General features: G+C 33.9%; 2 protein-coding genes, 1 long non-coding RNA gene and 1 pseudogene across 7 annotated transcripts; 3 read left to right on the plus strand and 1 right to left on the minus strand.

Annotated features, from left to right (window-relative positions):
• Nucleotides 1-2: 2 nt before the first annotated feature.
• LOC107947020 (glutathione S-transferase T1) lies at nucleotides 3-6,199 on the plus strand. 3 transcript variants are annotated; one of them, XM_016881549.2, is made up of 7 exons: nucleotides 3-139; nucleotides 242-345; nucleotides 461-521; nucleotides 4,101-4,154; nucleotides 4,547-4,626; nucleotides 5,055-5,260; nucleotides 5,822-6,199. In XM_016881549.2, the coding sequence occupies exons 1-7, from the start codon at nucleotides 75-77 to the stop codon at nucleotides 6,032-6,034; spliced, it is 783 nt and encodes a 260-aa protein (XP_016737038.1). In that variant the 5' UTR covers nucleotides 3-74; the 3' UTR covers nucleotides 6,035-6,199. The 3 variants fall into 3 exon arrangements, with proteins under 3 accessions (XP_016737038.1, XP_016737040.1, XP_016737039.1); XM_016881551.2 differs by having other exon boundaries at nucleotides 242-315; XM_016881550.2 differs by lacking the exons at nucleotides 3-139; nucleotides 242-345; nucleotides 461-521 and adding exons at nucleotides 3,277-3,696; nucleotides 3,793-3,866; nucleotides 3,952-4,012.
• On the minus strand, nucleotides 808-2,425 carry LOC107947022 (serine racemase-like; annotated as a pseudogene). Its single transcript, XR_005921945.1, has 6 exons — nucleotides 2,266-2,425; nucleotides 2,106-2,192; nucleotides 1,803-2,005; nucleotides 1,609-1,718; nucleotides 1,333-1,517; nucleotides 808-1,179 (listed from the first exon to the last, which is right to left on the minus strand). The product of XR_005921945.1 is annotated as a serine racemase-like (transcript).
• Nucleotides 6,200-6,726: 527 nt separating the features above from the next.
• LOC107947021 (probable phospholipid hydroperoxide glutathione peroxidase) lies at nucleotides 6,727-8,736 on the plus strand. Of its 2 annotated transcripts, none has more exons than XM_041107437.1 (6): nucleotides 6,727-7,338; nucleotides 7,465-7,541; nucleotides 7,685-7,746; nucleotides 7,892-8,010; nucleotides 8,252-8,431; nucleotides 8,518-8,736. In XM_041107437.1, exons 1-6 carry the CDS (start codon nucleotides 7,102-7,104, stop codon nucleotides 8,593-8,595), a joined length of 753 nt encoding a protein of 250 aa, XP_040963371.1. In that variant the 5' UTR covers nucleotides 6,727-7,101; the 3' UTR covers nucleotides 8,596-8,736. The 2 variants fall into 2 exon arrangements, with proteins under 2 accessions (XP_040963371.1, XP_016737041.1); XM_016881552.2 differs by having other exon boundaries at nucleotides 8,531-8,736.
• Nucleotides 8,737-11,609: 2,873 nt separating this feature from the next.
• On the plus strand, nucleotides 11,610-12,476 carry LOC107947023 (uncharacterized). Its single transcript, XR_001697041.2, has 2 exons — nucleotides 11,610-11,799; nucleotides 12,090-12,476. It is a non-coding gene; the product is annotated as an uncharacterized lncRNA (long non-coding RNA).
• Nucleotides 12,477-16,083: the final 3,607 nt, after the last annotated feature.

The following is a 16,083-nucleotide window of genomic DNA, read 5'->3' on the forward strand; positions in this document are numbered from 1 at the left end:
AATAGGAGGGGCGGAAATAAACGAAAAACACAAAGGCAGAAACCCAGAATCGTTAGAAGAAAAAGAAAAAAAAGATGAAGCTCAACGTATATGCAGATAAAATGTCTCAGCCATCTCGTGCTGTAGTCTTCTTCTGCAAGTAAATTTCAATCCTTTTACTTATTTTCAACTACTATTTGATTCTGGGTGTTTTTTTCCCTTTCTTCAAAGTTATTCCTTTTTTCTTTTTTTGTATATTTAGGGTAAATGGTATAGACTATGAGGAGATCAAAGTCCATATCCCAAAGGGTCAGCATCTAACTCCTGAATTCGAAGGTATTCTTTTTTTTTTTTTGTTCGACGAAGGTATTCTTTCATTCTTAATTATTTCACCTTTCAAATTAATCAATTAATTAGTGTTACGAAATTATTTATAGGAAACTGGACATGTTCAGTTTTTATTCCAATGATTTTGTTGCAGCAATAAATCTCATGCAAAAGCTGCCTGCCATTGCTGATGGAAGATTTAAGTTGTTTGAGAGGTATTTAAAGAGTATTTCATGTACCCCTTGCTTTTTCCCCTCATTTCAAAGGTTTCCTACATATTCAGTATATATAATTTTTGCAGCCATGCCATTCATATCTATCTTGCTTATGCGTTTCCTGGAGTTGCAGACTATTGGTAAGTGCAGTTTCTTTCTCTTTCGGAGAGTATTGACAGCGATAGTAGCGTCTGTTGATATTGAATTTCTTCCATGCTTATTTGTTGGAGTTCCTTGCTCAGCTTCTTTATACTAATTTACAGTGCTACATCTCTATTTGCATGGATGGTTGAATGACATATCATCATACTAGGATTAATAGTTGCCACCAAAGTAGTTGGTTTACATATCAGCATTTCGAGATCAAACTTAAATTTAAAAGGGAAAAAAAAGTTTTAAATAGGAGTAGCAATAACAATGGTAAATTTCATTTGCTAAATGAATTCCACAGCACTTCCAAGATCTACATTACCTCCTGAAAGTATAATTCCTATTTGGTTGCATTCCTTCCAGGCAGGGTTGTTCCTGAAGCTATCAGATAAGGCACCTGCAAGCCCTATGGCTCCACTTGGTTCAACTGCAACTTTAAGGATTTCATAGCAGAGTCTCATTGCTTTGATTGTTTCTGTATCGTCCACTGTTATTACGTTCTATGGGCCTAATCAATCATAAGGCATAGAATGAGACTTACTGAAAGCTAAGACACAGTGCTGTTTGCTGATAGCTAGTGCACTAACTGATAAAAGAGAACATCTACATACAGTGAATATATCCTTCACACATCAATAAGACACCATGGGAATGAATTTACCAGGTGAATTCACCAAGGAAAGCTCTCAGGCCATCAGCAACTGTGTTTGTTTCAGGTAAGGTTACATTCTAACGCCACTTTTGATTGAGCTGCATCATTTGCTCCCTTTGGTTCAGCAGCCAAAACTCAAATGGCAGGATTGAAAGACTTGGCAGCCAATGCCACCCCTGATATCAAGCCACTTCCTGCAGATTTTCAGAAACCATTTGTACTTGAGAAGAAAAAACTCACAAAAAAAAACGACAAAAAGGTGATTAATCATGCAAGAATAATAACCATAAAATTGACAGAAAAAAACTCTGCAACGTAAACCACTGATGGGAACTCTTTTAGTGTCCATATGAGGAGCTTGCTCTAAAAGCTCCAAGGATACGGTACCCTGCCCACTGAAAAAGATTTCCATATCAACTAATTCCCCGTTATAACATTAAATTACAGCATTCACAGCTTAGAAGTGTTAAATGTACTACCTTATAATGCGCCCATCATCATGTGCATGTATTAGAGCTGCCCCAGTTTCTTGCAACACATTGGTTGCAGTTTCCTCCTTTGACTGCATCGTTGGCTCACTCCATATAACCTGACCACCGTACCACACTCTGAACTTTGCACTGTGGAGCAGTCTTCGGTGCGTAACTTTGCAGCCAATGCCAATTCTGCAGCATGGTTACCACTAATTTTGGAGGATGTGATCAGGTCTAACCCAATTAAATAGCCAGGGAAGGAAACATAATGAAGGGTATACATGGATCATAGATGGGTTTTAAGTAAACCTGCTAAGAGTTACAGCTCCCTTACCAGCCTGCTGATCATCAAGTGAAAATATAGCATTGCGAGCACCTCTGAATATGGATACTCCCCTGTTAAGCAACTCATAGAAGAGTGTTAATTTGGAGAATAAGATGAAAACAAGTAAGAGATGATTCCCTTTACCCCTTTTGAAAACATTCACACTTGAAGAACAGCCTCCTTCCAGAAATAGCATGCAGAGACTCTTAGGTCAGAAGTGGAGTTTTGTGTATGAAAGAACCGAGCGCGCCCGTGCTTCTTGGATAGAGAGATCAGCAGCATACTTCTCCTTGTTTACTTCCATCTTTAAGCCACTGAATCCAACACTTCAATTCCAAATTTGGGAGAAACAGGAACAAACCAAACAATTTCAGAAGCTATAATCTGGCTAAAGCAACATCCAATTAAGAAATATAACTGTAAATACGGAAGTCCCGTTGTCAACTACCCAAACTAAAAGGATGCAAAATTATTGATGCAAACACTTGGAATTTGGCTACTGTAAACTGGGTCTAATGGATAATGAAAGAAAAGGTGGAGAATGAAGCCATAAACTTTAAAAAGGAAGATAAAGATTAAAACTTTAACGACTTATAAAATATGACTTTGACAGAGTAAGCAAATGCCGAAAGCCTGAGACGGAAATGTTAATGAGATTAGGGGTGAGTTTGGATAGGCGGTGTTTTATCTTCGGTGAGGTTAAAAATAGCGGTGGCGGTGAGATTAATTACTGTAGCGGTGAGATTAGATAATGTAGTGGTGAGATTAAAAATAATGGTGAAATGTGTGCTTGAATTCAAACGCAGTTGTAGTGGTGAGGTGAGAATAAAAAATGACTATTAAGGACATTAGATTAGAATTGATATATAATAGAATTTTTTAAAATTATTTTATTTTTTTAAAATTATTAAAATATGTGAATTTATAAATTCATTTAATAAATATTAAAATATATCTTTTAATATTTTAATAAATTATATAATCAATTTAAATTATTTACTAGATAAAATGATAATTATTTTTAATTTTTATAGTTAAATATTTTTTTATAACAATGATAAATATTATTTAGTTTTCAAGGATAAAATGGTAAAATAATAAATAAAATAATTGTACTTTTTGTTTGTTAAAAATACAATAGCACCCTTAATTTTTAATTGCTGTTGAAATCTCCAGTAGAAAATTAGCTATCCAGCATGGTGAGATTACTTCTCAGTGAACTGCTATGCTGAACCAAAGACCATAGCAGTGAGATTCACACCCTCAACTGCACTTGCTGACGTGCTGAAGCAAACCAAAGGAAGCCTAGATCTGCTTAGAGATACCTTAATGTAATTCGGTAGATATCATACGACGACGCTTTGGACTAAGCTTGTTAGTAAAGGACAAAAGCAAATACCAACTCTTATCCATAGCCAATCCCAATAAGGCAGCAGGTGAGAGGGGAGAGAGGAGGGTAAAGAAACAAAGGCAGAAACCCAAAATAGATAGAAATAAAAGGGGGGGGGAAATGAAGCTCAAAGTATATGCAGATCGAATGTCTCAGCCATCTCGTGCTGTCATCATCTTCTGCAAGTAAATTTAATTTCTTTTACTGATTTTCAACTATCTGATTCTGGGTGTTTTTCTCTTTCTTCAAAATTGTTCTTTTTTTCCTTTTTGTATATTTAGGGTAAATGGTATAGACTATGAGGAGATCAAAGTACATATCTCGAAGGGTCAGCATTTAACTCCTGAATTCGCGGGTATTGTTTCATTCTTAATTAATTCACCATTCGAGCTATAATTAATTATTAGTGTCATGAAATTATTCCAATGATTTTGCTGCAGAAATAAATCCCATGAAACAGCTGCCTGCCATTGCTGATGGAAGATTTAAGTTGTTTGAGAGGTATTTGAAGAGTATTTAGTTTACCCCTTGCTTTATCCCCCTCATTTCAAAGGTTTCCTACATATTCAGAATATATAAATTTTTGCAGCCATGCCATTCTTATCTATCTTGCTTGCGCATTTCCTGGAGTTGCAGACCATTGGTAAGTGCAGTTGCTTTCTCTTTCAGCTTACATTCTATGGATAGGGATAGTGTCTTTTGATACAATTTCTTCCATGCTTACTTTTTGGAGTTCCTTGCTAAGCTTCTTTATACTATTACTTACATACAGTGCTACATCACTATTTTCACATGGATAGTTGAATAACATAAGTGGTATATCAATGGCACAGTGTTATACAGTGTTAATGCTAGAAGGATCTTATGACATCTGACTTACTTGCTGATGTCTATGTGCTCTGGATTATTGTTTTACTTGAACTTATGTGGTTTCTAATTCTAACCACATGATTTTCAAATGTATTTTTGGCACATTCCACGTTCAGTTTGATCTGCAACTCAATTCTTAACAAATTTGCTCATCCGTGTTTTAAGGTATCCAGCTGATGTTTTCAAGAGAAGTAAGATACACTCGGTGTTGGATTGGCATCACTCCAACTTACGTCGTGGTGCAGGTGTATAATTAACACCGAAAAGAATCAAACTATTTAAATGATTAATGAATGGTGATTGATAGTGTAGGACAATATTGCTTTTATCACAATTCTTGCTTTATGACATGTTGTTACCCCTTCTGGATCAATCCCATTACTATAACAACATTTTCTCTGGATTGGCATTTCAAGCATCAGATTTGTGCACTTCTTTTCCCTTAATTACAATATTAGACTATCAGGATGCTAAATTCCTTCCATTCTTTAGTTTTGGCATCTTCACATCAATAAATGATTGTGCTTGACTGTGTGTGCAACTCAAATTCACTTTTCGTCGTCTATGTGGTTGCATCATCTCCTATGACATATGCTTGGCTATGTTGTTATGCATATAAATGTTCCCTTCCTTGGGTAAGATAGGCGTTTGAACTCGATGATTCTCTTTTCAGCCCCATATGTTTTCAATACTACAATTGCACCTATACTTGGCCGTCCATTGAATCCACAAGCAGCTGCTGAAGCTGAGATAATTCTGTCCTCATCTCTTTCGAAGCTAGAGTCCTTTTGGCTCAAGGGTAATGGACGTTTTTTGCTAGGCGGGAACCAACCATCCATAGCAGATCTTAGCCTTGTTTGCGAGTTAATGCAACTTGAGGTACCTTTTTGTGACTTGATTTTTTGTCCAAATTTCAATATTTTGTTGGTGCCTTCTCTGGTGGAACATAATATATTGTGATATAGGTTCAGGATTGTCCTCCTTATATTACCTTTTTCCTTAAAGACACTCATGTGCTACCACTCATCACCATAATCATCTCAACAACAACCTTAGCCTTTTTTCCACTACATAGATTGTTTCTTGGATCTCCCCGTTGTGTACTTTTTAGGACCATATCCTTTATAAGCATCATAAAATGGGGTCGCACTAGTGCAAGTTTTAGTTTTATAGACTTGTCTGCCTACATTTCAGCAGAAAAGATTGTCATGTTTCATCTGTTTTAAAACAGAGCTCAAGACTAGTCCTGAGATTTGCCTTTCTGCTCAAACCCAACATATATTTTATTACTTGCAGTGCATCCCGTGACCTACACCACTCCGGTATATGTTATTCAGTGACAAAAGTTTTTGTTTCTATAAATTACCACTTCAAGATTGATTGCTAATCTCAGAATCTTTTGAAAGACATTGAAATTTGATAAAAGTTTATTGGATGTAGGTTTTGGATGAGAAGGATCGCACTAGGTTATTGGGTCCGCACAAGAAAGTGCAGCAATGGATTGAGAACACAAGAAATGCCACAAATCCTCACTTTGATGAAGTACATAGAGTGATCATGCTGGCCAAAGAAAGACAACAACATCAGCGATTAAAGGCAGCAAAAAATGAAGGCGGATCCAACATGAAAAAGCCGTTGGTTTCTAGAATGTGAGGGAAAACCGTATTACCAAGTACTTATTTCCAGATGATAAGCAATTATTAGCTTGTATAAACACGATACATGTTTTACCTATGGTTTATACTGCAAGTCCTATGGTTAGATTTATACTGTTGTCCTAACTCTAGTATCTATTGTTGCAAATTTTCATTCTCAAAAGCTGTGTTGCTTGATCAGTATCACTAATGGATATTATTTGTTGCCCTTGCTCTAAGGGTTTTGCACTTTTGCATCGTATTTTGGTCCCCCTACCCTACCACTAGCAGATCTCTATAGGGTACACCAAGCAGCCAAAATGCCTGCTGAAAAAACTGTACCTTAATCATTAAAAAGGCTACAAAAATCCCATATGGTCGCTTGTCATAAAGAAGTTTTTACTTTAAACCAAAAATAGAAATAACCAAATTCTAGCTATTTGACTTACACAGATATATGAACTAGCTGGCTCCTGAAGCTCAACTGTATCAACATTCAGAGCTGTCATGTTCATGTCATTGACCTTATTACAAGCGAATGTTTTACAGTTATTTGATAAAGTGCTCTATAGTGAAAAACCATTAACTATTCTGGTCTATGGGGACTCAAATGCCCAGCTTGAAAAGTTTCAAAGACGCATTTTCCTTAACAATGTGAATGGAATCGAATGAATTCTAGGACTGGGTTTTATGTTATCTTTTCGACCATTTATCTAGTTCTACACGTATTTGAGCATATATCACTTTCCATTTATATCATAAATGTCACATTTAAGAATCTAAACTGCTTAACAAGATCGAATAGTGTTTTCATCCACACATAGCTTCCTTGTATCGAAAATCCCTTCTGGAGAACCACAGAAAGTTGCTAAATTGGCTGCCTCCATTACGTATTCTCTGCTGCAAGAGATCCTGATCCTTACTCACTTCTCCGTATTCAACGACTCGACAGATGGCCCTGATTTATCATACGTGTTAAGAGATGAAAAGTCCACGTGTAGACACCATCTTCACAATCCTACTAACCCCCACCACCTGGCCAAGATTTTTCACAAGGCTCCAAAAGATTCCTGTTTTACTTGAAATATGCTCGTTCGACGAAATCTAAGTGCACTTGCTGTGTCTGCTTCTCTACTTTTAGGAAAGCGTTCCTCACCGAGTTTCAACCAAACCCTTTTGAGTTTTCCACAGATTTCACCAGTTTATCTGGTATCTCACTCGATCAAAACAGGGTCTCCAAGGTCTCTCGTGGGTAGTTTGAGATTTGATCATACTATGGCTGCTGAGTCCTCCAAGGGGTCAGTTCATGACTTCACTGTTAAGGTTGGTTTTGGGTATAAATTTTACCCCCACAGACGAAGTTTATTTGATTCAAATTTAGTTTTGTCTTTGATTCAATTTTCAATCAGCCCTCCCCCCCCCCCCTAAGATATGGGTTTGGTTCTTCAGGATGCAAAAGGAAATGACGTCGATTTAAGCATTTACAAGGGCAAGGTCCTCTTGATTGTCAATGTTGCATCTCAATGGTACCTCTAATTTCAATTTTGTGTAACAAGGATATAGTGGATTGATTGCACATTTAGATTATGCTTTTCTTTGGCCTACTTGTTGGATTTTTAGCTTTAATTTCTGGACAGTTTTGAATTTGGTGCTTAAAATGTTGATGCAGTGGCTTGACCAACTCCAACTACACTGAGCTGAGTAAATTGTATGAGAAATATAAAGATCAAGGTTTGTTTTAGCATCCTTGTAGCTTCTTGTTTCTGAGGACCATTCATGAGCCTTTAGTTGATTTCAGTGAAGTGAGGTGTAGACAGCACTTGAAGTATCATGGAACTGCCATTTGATTATTTGATTTGCTGGTTTGTCGGGTCAGGTTTCGAGATTCTGGCATTTCCATGTAACCAGTTTGGGGGTCAGGAGCCAGGGAACAATGAAGAAATCTTGGAGTTTGCTTGCACTCGCTTTAAAGCTGAATACCCCATATTTGATAAGGTATATATCCTTTTGACTTTATATGAATGAAGTTGCTAATTGTACTTTATATAGTTAATGTTTCTTAGCTTAATAACTAGTCTTTTTGGGTCTGCAAAACTCCTTATTCCGGTTGCCTATGTGATAATATGGTGTGCAAGCCTTTGTAAAGGCTTCAATGACATTAAGATAACGAGCTCTTCTCCTCATGTCCACATGGTTTTAGGCATGTTGGAGTTGACTTCATTTCAATGGATTGCAGGTGGATGTGAATGGCGAGAACGCAGCTCCGATATACAAATTCCTGAAGGCTAGCAAAGGTGGAGCTCTGGGTGGACTTCTGGGGGACGACATCAAGTGGAATTTTGCCAAGTTCCTGGTGGATAAAGACGGACATGTTGTGGATCGTTATGCCCCCACTACTTCCCCTATTAGCATCGAGGTAAACCACCTCCATTTTTGCCTTTTCTTTTGGTTCATTTATACCCATCACACCATTCAATGATCAAAGCTCCTAATTGATTTCAGTTGATATTTGCAGAAGGATATAAAGAAACTGCTTGGCTGATGTTTTGGGCTTCGTTACCTCAGGCTTTGAGTGAATAAAGTTAAATGTTTTTACCAATAAAATCTATTACGATGGTGTTTCTCTCTTCTTTTTTCCTTCCATCTGTTAAGATGGGTTAGACTGTACCAGAATTTACAAGTTGAACCCTATAACTTAATATATTTATACGTATTATATAATATTTACAAATTTTAGAATTTATCAATAATAGAAATAATTTTAGAACTTAGCGACAAATTACAAGAATTTCATGCTCAAGGCTCATGTCCTTGAGAATTGTGTCGAAATCATTTTTATTTTAAAAAAAAATAAAAATTAGTTGTTAATGAAAATTTGGAGTCGCTACTAATCTTTTATTAAAGTGTGATTGGATCACATAAAACGGTTTTGGTCTACGAGTTTTTAGAAAAACGGGTTCGGGAGTCAGAAGGATTAGTACTCTTGTAACGCCCAAAAATTGGTATCAAATTGATTAATTAATGTCTTAACGTCGAGAGTTAAAAGTACGATCTTTAATTAAATTAAATTATTTATTAAGACTCTCTCATTTTGAATCACACCCAATGCGTTAGGGCAAGATATTTTATTTCTTCAAGATGAGTTTATGAGTTTGTCCAAAAGATTTGCGTCATAAAATTTAAAAAGAATATTCAATTGTTTAAAATTTATGAAGAAATCGCAGTCCAATACATTAGGGCACAATCTCTTAAAATCTCAAACATTGAATATTTCTTTTCTTAATTTTTAAAAAAAAAATCTTTATCTTGATAAATTAACACGTCACATCAAATGCATTAGGACACAACATATTGAATTTCCGACGACAAACCTTTCATTTTATTTTTGATTAAAGAGTAATTCTCGATTGTTAGATTTATCGAAGAAAATTAGAACCCAATACGTTATGACTCAATTTTCTTGAAAAATCTTAAATACGAGTATTATCTCTATTTTGAAAATTTTCTGTTTTTTAATTCGAGTAAAAAGATGATGTAATGTTATATTAAATGGAAAATAGAATAATAAATACAACTATGGCGTAGAAATAAGATAAAACAATTAAATAAACGAAATTAATGTACATAATAAAAAATAATGACATGCAAAATATCAAATAAATGAACAAAATAAAAACACTCTTTAGAATATAAATGAAAACACAAATGAATAAACGAGTGAGGGAAATAAAAAACTTGTAAAATAAAAAAAAAAGTAAACAATAAAGAATATAAAGTGTATATAATATGCATGTTGAAATTATGGAAAAAAACATGGATTTACATATAAAATTTAGATTATAGAATTTATATAACAAATTATATATAATGCATTTATAAAAAGAAATATATAAACATATATATTATAAAATATGTGTAAAAAAGAATATATATTTAAAAAAAGGGGATCGACTTTTAAAATGAAAACGGAAATGGGAGTCGCCACCAATCTTTTTATTGTGGTGTAATTGGATTACCTTGAAAATAATTTTAGGTCTGCAAATTTTGAAAAAAATAAGGTTCGGGAGTCGGTTACGCACGAGGAAGGGTTAGCACCCTCGTAACGCCCAAAATTGGTACCGAATCGATTGTTTAATGTCTTAATGTCGAAACCTTGAAAGGATTTTAAAATAAGATCCTTTGAAGAGAAAATTTGAGTAATCGGATTGGGAAATAAGACTTACCTACTTTAAAGAAATAAATCGTTATATTCAGTAAGTTAGAGTGCAACGATTTAATCTTCGAAGTTAGATTCGTCCCTTTTTAAAATTTAAAACAAATTCATACATTTTGAGAAGGATATTTGGTTATTTAAATCGATCGAGAAAATCAAAACTCAGTAAGTTAGGGTTCAATTTTCTTAAAATCCTTAAACACCAAATATTTCCTTTATTTAAAAACGAGATAACAAAATGTCACATCCAGTAAGTTAGGATCCAACATTTTGAAATCTAAAGAATTTTATTATTATTATTTTTTTAAATGTCTTAAAGAAAGGGATACTTGATGATATAAATTCATCGAGAAGAATTGAGGCCCAGTAAGTTAGGGCATAATTCTCTCGAGAATTATTTAACACCAAGCCTCTTTTTTGAACTTTTGAAATGAAACGATTATAATATTTTAACGAAATGAATTTTTTACAACCAATATAATTGAATAACAACATGTAATGCAAAATATAAATAACAATTTAAACTTAAACTAGAAACAATTAAACAAATAATAGGCAAATACTAACATCGACCTTAATCATATTATACAAACATCCTTATTAATAATTTGACAACCCACCAAAACGAATAAAATAAATAAGGTTTAAGAAATAAAACAATTATGTATAAAAAAAATTATGTGAATAAAATGTTAATTTGAAGTTAACGATATACCCTATGTACATATATACTAAAATAGTCTAATTTAAATTATATGTATTTTTAAATAATATTGATACATTTAAAACATATTGATAACAATTAAAAAATATATTATTATCATTATTATATTTAAAAAAAAATAGAATTTGTGCTAATAATAAATTTGAAAACAATATCTATTAAAATAATGTTATAAATTGATTTATTTAAAAAAACTTTTTAAATCAAAATTAACATAAAAGGCATTTTTTGACATTGAAAATAATAATCAACAATTTTTTTTAAATCGAAGCTTAGACAAAATTAAAACAATAATGAAATCCGTTTATAAAAGTAGGATTAATTATAATTAAAGACATTTTCAGTAAAAAAAATCTAAATTTGTATCAAATCGAAATCCGTTTTAACCTTGGAGGACTAAACCAACAATTAAACGCAAGCATTATAAACAATAACAATCAATTGCAGAACGGTACCGTATCAAGTCGGATCTGAATGGAAACAAAATTAAATGTGCCGTACAAATTACAATTAAATAAAAAAAACGTAATCTCAGTAAACACATAGGGACCTATTTAGCAAATAAACCATTCGACCCATATTGCGCGGATCCTTCCCGGATCGGGTCACCGTTCGGGTCGAGTCTCCAAAACAATGTCGTTTCAGTGCCATTGCATTGACTCTGAATGGCGTCGTTTTAATTCCTGCACTTAAAAATTAAATAAATACTAAAACATAGGGTTTACATTAGCAGAACCTAAACAAAAAGAAAGGCTCGTCGCCGCTCTGGGGATTCATTGCCTCCGAAGACTCCCAATCTTCGCCCCAACTCTGATGGCTGCGGAGTGAGCAAAAATATGGCCCTCAGGTATGCCCCTCTTCCCTTTTGTTTCCCCTTTTCTCCTTTAACAGATGACTAATGTATGTAAAAACAAAAGGAAAGAAGGAAAACGATCTGCGAAAAAAAAAGAGAACCGAAAATCACCTTTTGGAACTTTTTTTGATTTCTATATTCCGAAAATGCGTGTAAATCGTTTACAGTGTTCGAATGGCTTCTTTATAGCCCTATTTACAGAAAATAAAATAAAAAATAAAATAAAAAAACTGATGTTCTTTTTCTATTTGTTGCTGCTTCTGTGTGTTCGCTTGTATTTGCAGGTACTTGGCCAGCCTAGAGGTACGGAGGTGGCCGTACGGAGGCATGCGTGGCGTGCGAAGGCATCACGCGCGTGAGGAGTGGCTCGAAGGGGAGCCTATGCGTGGCAACGGCGGCTGAAGGGTTCCAGAAACCCTAATGATTTCTGGAATACTTTTTCAAAATAGGCTAATTGGGCTGAATCGGGTTTTGGGTTAGGTGTTGGGCCACTGTAACTGGGCCAATCAGATTTAGTGTTCGGTCATGGGCATTTGGGCTAGTTGGGTTTGGGTAGTGGATTTGGGCTAATTAGGTTTGGGTAGTGGATTTGGGCCATTAGGCCTGCTGTAAAAAAATGGACTGTATTATTATTTTTTGGACTTTAATTTTTAATTTTTAATTTTGGTTTACTTCTTACGGGCCTGGGCAAAAATGACCTATTACAAGAAATATATAAACATATATATTATAAAATATGTGTAAAAAAGAATATATATTTGTGCATAAATATATACGTGTATATATATATAAATAAAAAATATTTGTTAGAAATATATATATACACGCATGTGCACATATATAAATAATAAATATATACATATATAGATTTTTGAAAAAAAAATACATATATATAAAAAAAACAATTACATCATTAATTAATTAAAAAATAAAGAAAATAAAAAAGGACTAAATTGAACTGTAGACAAAAATCTGGGGTAAATTTGCAAATAATTAAAAATTAGGGGCCCTATTGAACACGCTAATAATTCAGAGGGGCTGGAAAGGAAATTATCCCTTCTCCTTCAAAACGTCATCGTTCAAATAGTATTAAATTAAAATCAAAGAAAAATTAAAGGGATAATTTTTAAAAAATAAAAGAAACCTAATTGTAAAAACATTAAAAGGCGGAGGGACTAAAAGCTCAATTTACCCCTCCGCTCAAAAACACAGGGATCTTAGGCCAGGTTGGGTCTGTTCCGGGTCGACCCATGCTCAAAACGGTGCCGTTTTAGCTGGCTATTTAAGCCAAAAACCTTTCAAAAAAATCATTTCTTTCATTTCTTTAAAAAAATAATAAAAAAAGCTCTCAACCCTTCAGTTTTCCGGCGTCCAGTCCGGCCATCAGCCGGTCATCGGCCACCGTGTCGGCCGCCGATCTCCGGCGCCGGTACCACCGTCTACGGTGGCCAAAAAAATGGGAAAATTACCCTTTCGGCTCTCTCGACCCTTCCAAGCCCAAATCTGGGTTCAAAAATTTCAAGAAACCACAAGAACACTATAACACCCCTTACCCGAGACCGTCGCCGGAATCGAGTACGAGATGTTATTCAATTTAACTTACCAATTTGGAGCATAAAAAAAATTGCTTTCAAAATTAAATTCACTGTTCACAGTAAAAATGTCCACCTACGTAACTGTCACTAATTTAATTATATCACAAATTACGAAACTCGAAATTTAAATCCGTAAATTTTCCCTAAAACTAAACTCATATTCCTACTTACCATAAAATTTTCAGAATTTTTGACTTAACCAATTAGTACAGTTTATTCATTAAAGTATCCCCTATTTCACAGCTCGACAGATCTGATCTCTTGGCACTAAAAATCAATTATCTCATTGTACAGAATTCATATAAGGTTACCGTTTATTTATTTTGAAAATAGACTCACTAAGGAATCTAGACATATAAATTATGACCTATAATTATTTCTGTACAATTTATAATGATTTTCCAAAGTCAGAACAGGGGACTTCAAAAACCATTCTGACCCTGTCTCACTAAAATTCAAATATCTCAAAATATAAAATTAATTTGCCTACACCGTTTCTTTCATATAAAAATAGACTTGATAAGATTTAATTCTATATATAATTCACTCCCTAATTCCATTTCTACTATTTATGGTGATTTTTCACATTCACGTCACTGCTGCTGTCAAAGAAACTGCTTCTTTGAATTAGTTACCATTTTAACATACATAACACCAAGACATATTCTTTAATAGCTACTTCAATAGCTAATATTAGCCATATCATTTGAACATGCTCAAAATGATTAAGACTCTATACATGCCATAGTTTAAACATTTTGAAAACACATAATACCGAGATGGTTATGATAGTGTGATACGAGCTCCGACGATCCCCAATTCGAACAAGCTCAAATCACTATAAAACAAAGGAAAAGAAGAAATGTGTAAGCTACTAATAGCTTAGTAAGTTACATGTAAATAATAGGTACTCATTTAATAATTAACACTTTTAACATATAGCTAATCAAAACATTTCTTAGCAATTTCAATCACTTACACATGCACAATCTTACCAATTCACTTTCATATACTTTTTCACACTTAACATTTATCACATATGCTCATTCTTTCAATTGTACCTGCATACACGCTTCATTTCATATTCACTTTAACTCATTATTAATCCCGTTGAACACTTGGAATATACACGGATACGTAGAGAATTAGCACATAAGTGCCACACTGATATGTAGCCGAAGCTACCACTGATATGTAGCCGTAGCTACCACTGAAATGTAGCCGAAGCTACCACTGATCAATAACACTGGAAATGTCCACGGGCCTGCTCACACAAGCTGTCAGGTGCCTGCAACACATGCTAGATCACCCAGCACCCGGGACTCACTGTAACACTGTAACACTGGTCTCTAGTGACATGTCACTTGTATCCACTTCTATTCCTAAGTTCAACCGGGAATTTACACTTAACACTTTATTTTCAACACTTTAACACTTGAATAATTCATGAACAATTTTCCTTCCACATTCAATATTGATTCACATATCAAATAAAATTCACAATTTATAAAAATATATTACTATTATTTACACATAACTTACCTCGGATGCAAAACGACTATTTTTATAATTTAGTCGATAACTTTCTCTTTTCCCCGATCACTTCCACTATTTCTTCTTTCTTGATCTATATTAACACAATTTAATACATTTTATCAACATTTCATTCAAATACAATTCATACACAACATTTTGGCAAATTTACATTTTTCCCCATAACTTTTCAAAAATTCCACTTTTGTCCCTAAGCTCGTAAAAATAAAATTCACTAAATTCCTAAATTTCAAACTTCACTAAATCATATTTCACGCTCATAACAGCCCTCAATTTCACAAAATCACAACTTTATGCACACTTTACCATCTTTCACAATTTAGCCCTTTTTCAACATTTTCATTTAAATTCATCTAGTAAAACTTGAAATTAACACTTCAAACATTCATTATCTAACATCACTAATCAAATTACAATTATATCATGAATAGGTCAATTTTTAAACTTTAAATTCATTTAAATTAAATGGTAGAAACATGAAATTCAAGCTTCAATAAACATAAAAATACGAAAATAATTAAAAACGGGGCAAGAAATCACTTACAATTGAGCTTAGAAAATTAAGAACCCTAGCTATGGTGACATGAATTTTTTTGACAGCAACCATCTGATTTTTAAGAAGATGGACACTTATTTTCTCTTTATTTTGTCTTTTACTCAATTTGGACAAAAATGCCCTTGACCCATTACTTAGATATTTTTCTAGAATTACCCTTTTGTGTCCATATCACTAATTTATGGTCTAATTGCCACATAAACACTTCCAATTTCATGCAATAATTCAATTAAGTCATTTAATCACTAATTAGACACACTTTGCATTTTTTTCAATTTAGTCCTAAAAATTCAATTAGACACTAAATCATTAAAAATTCCTATCCATATTTTCAGACAATATTTCAATCAATCAGTAACTAATAAAAAATTATAAAATTAAAATATTTCACTTCAGATTTGTGGTTATGAAACCACTATTTCGATTAGGCCCTATTTCGGGCTATCACAAACAGCCTCAAAAACCCTAGAAACCTTTCGGCTTCTAACCGTCTATCCTCGGAGATGAACCTCAGCCGTCCCAACGGCGTTTCAGAGGTAAACAAAAGTAAGTTCTTTATTTTTTTTGTTTTAT

This window comes from Gossypium hirsutum, chromosome D12 (genome assembly GCF_007990345.1).
Source record: "Gossypium hirsutum isolate 1008001.06 chromosome D12, Gossypium_hirsutum_v2.1, whole genome shotgun sequence".
Lineage (NCBI taxonomy): Eukaryota > Viridiplantae > Streptophyta > Magnoliopsida > Malvales > Malvaceae > Gossypium > Gossypium hirsutum.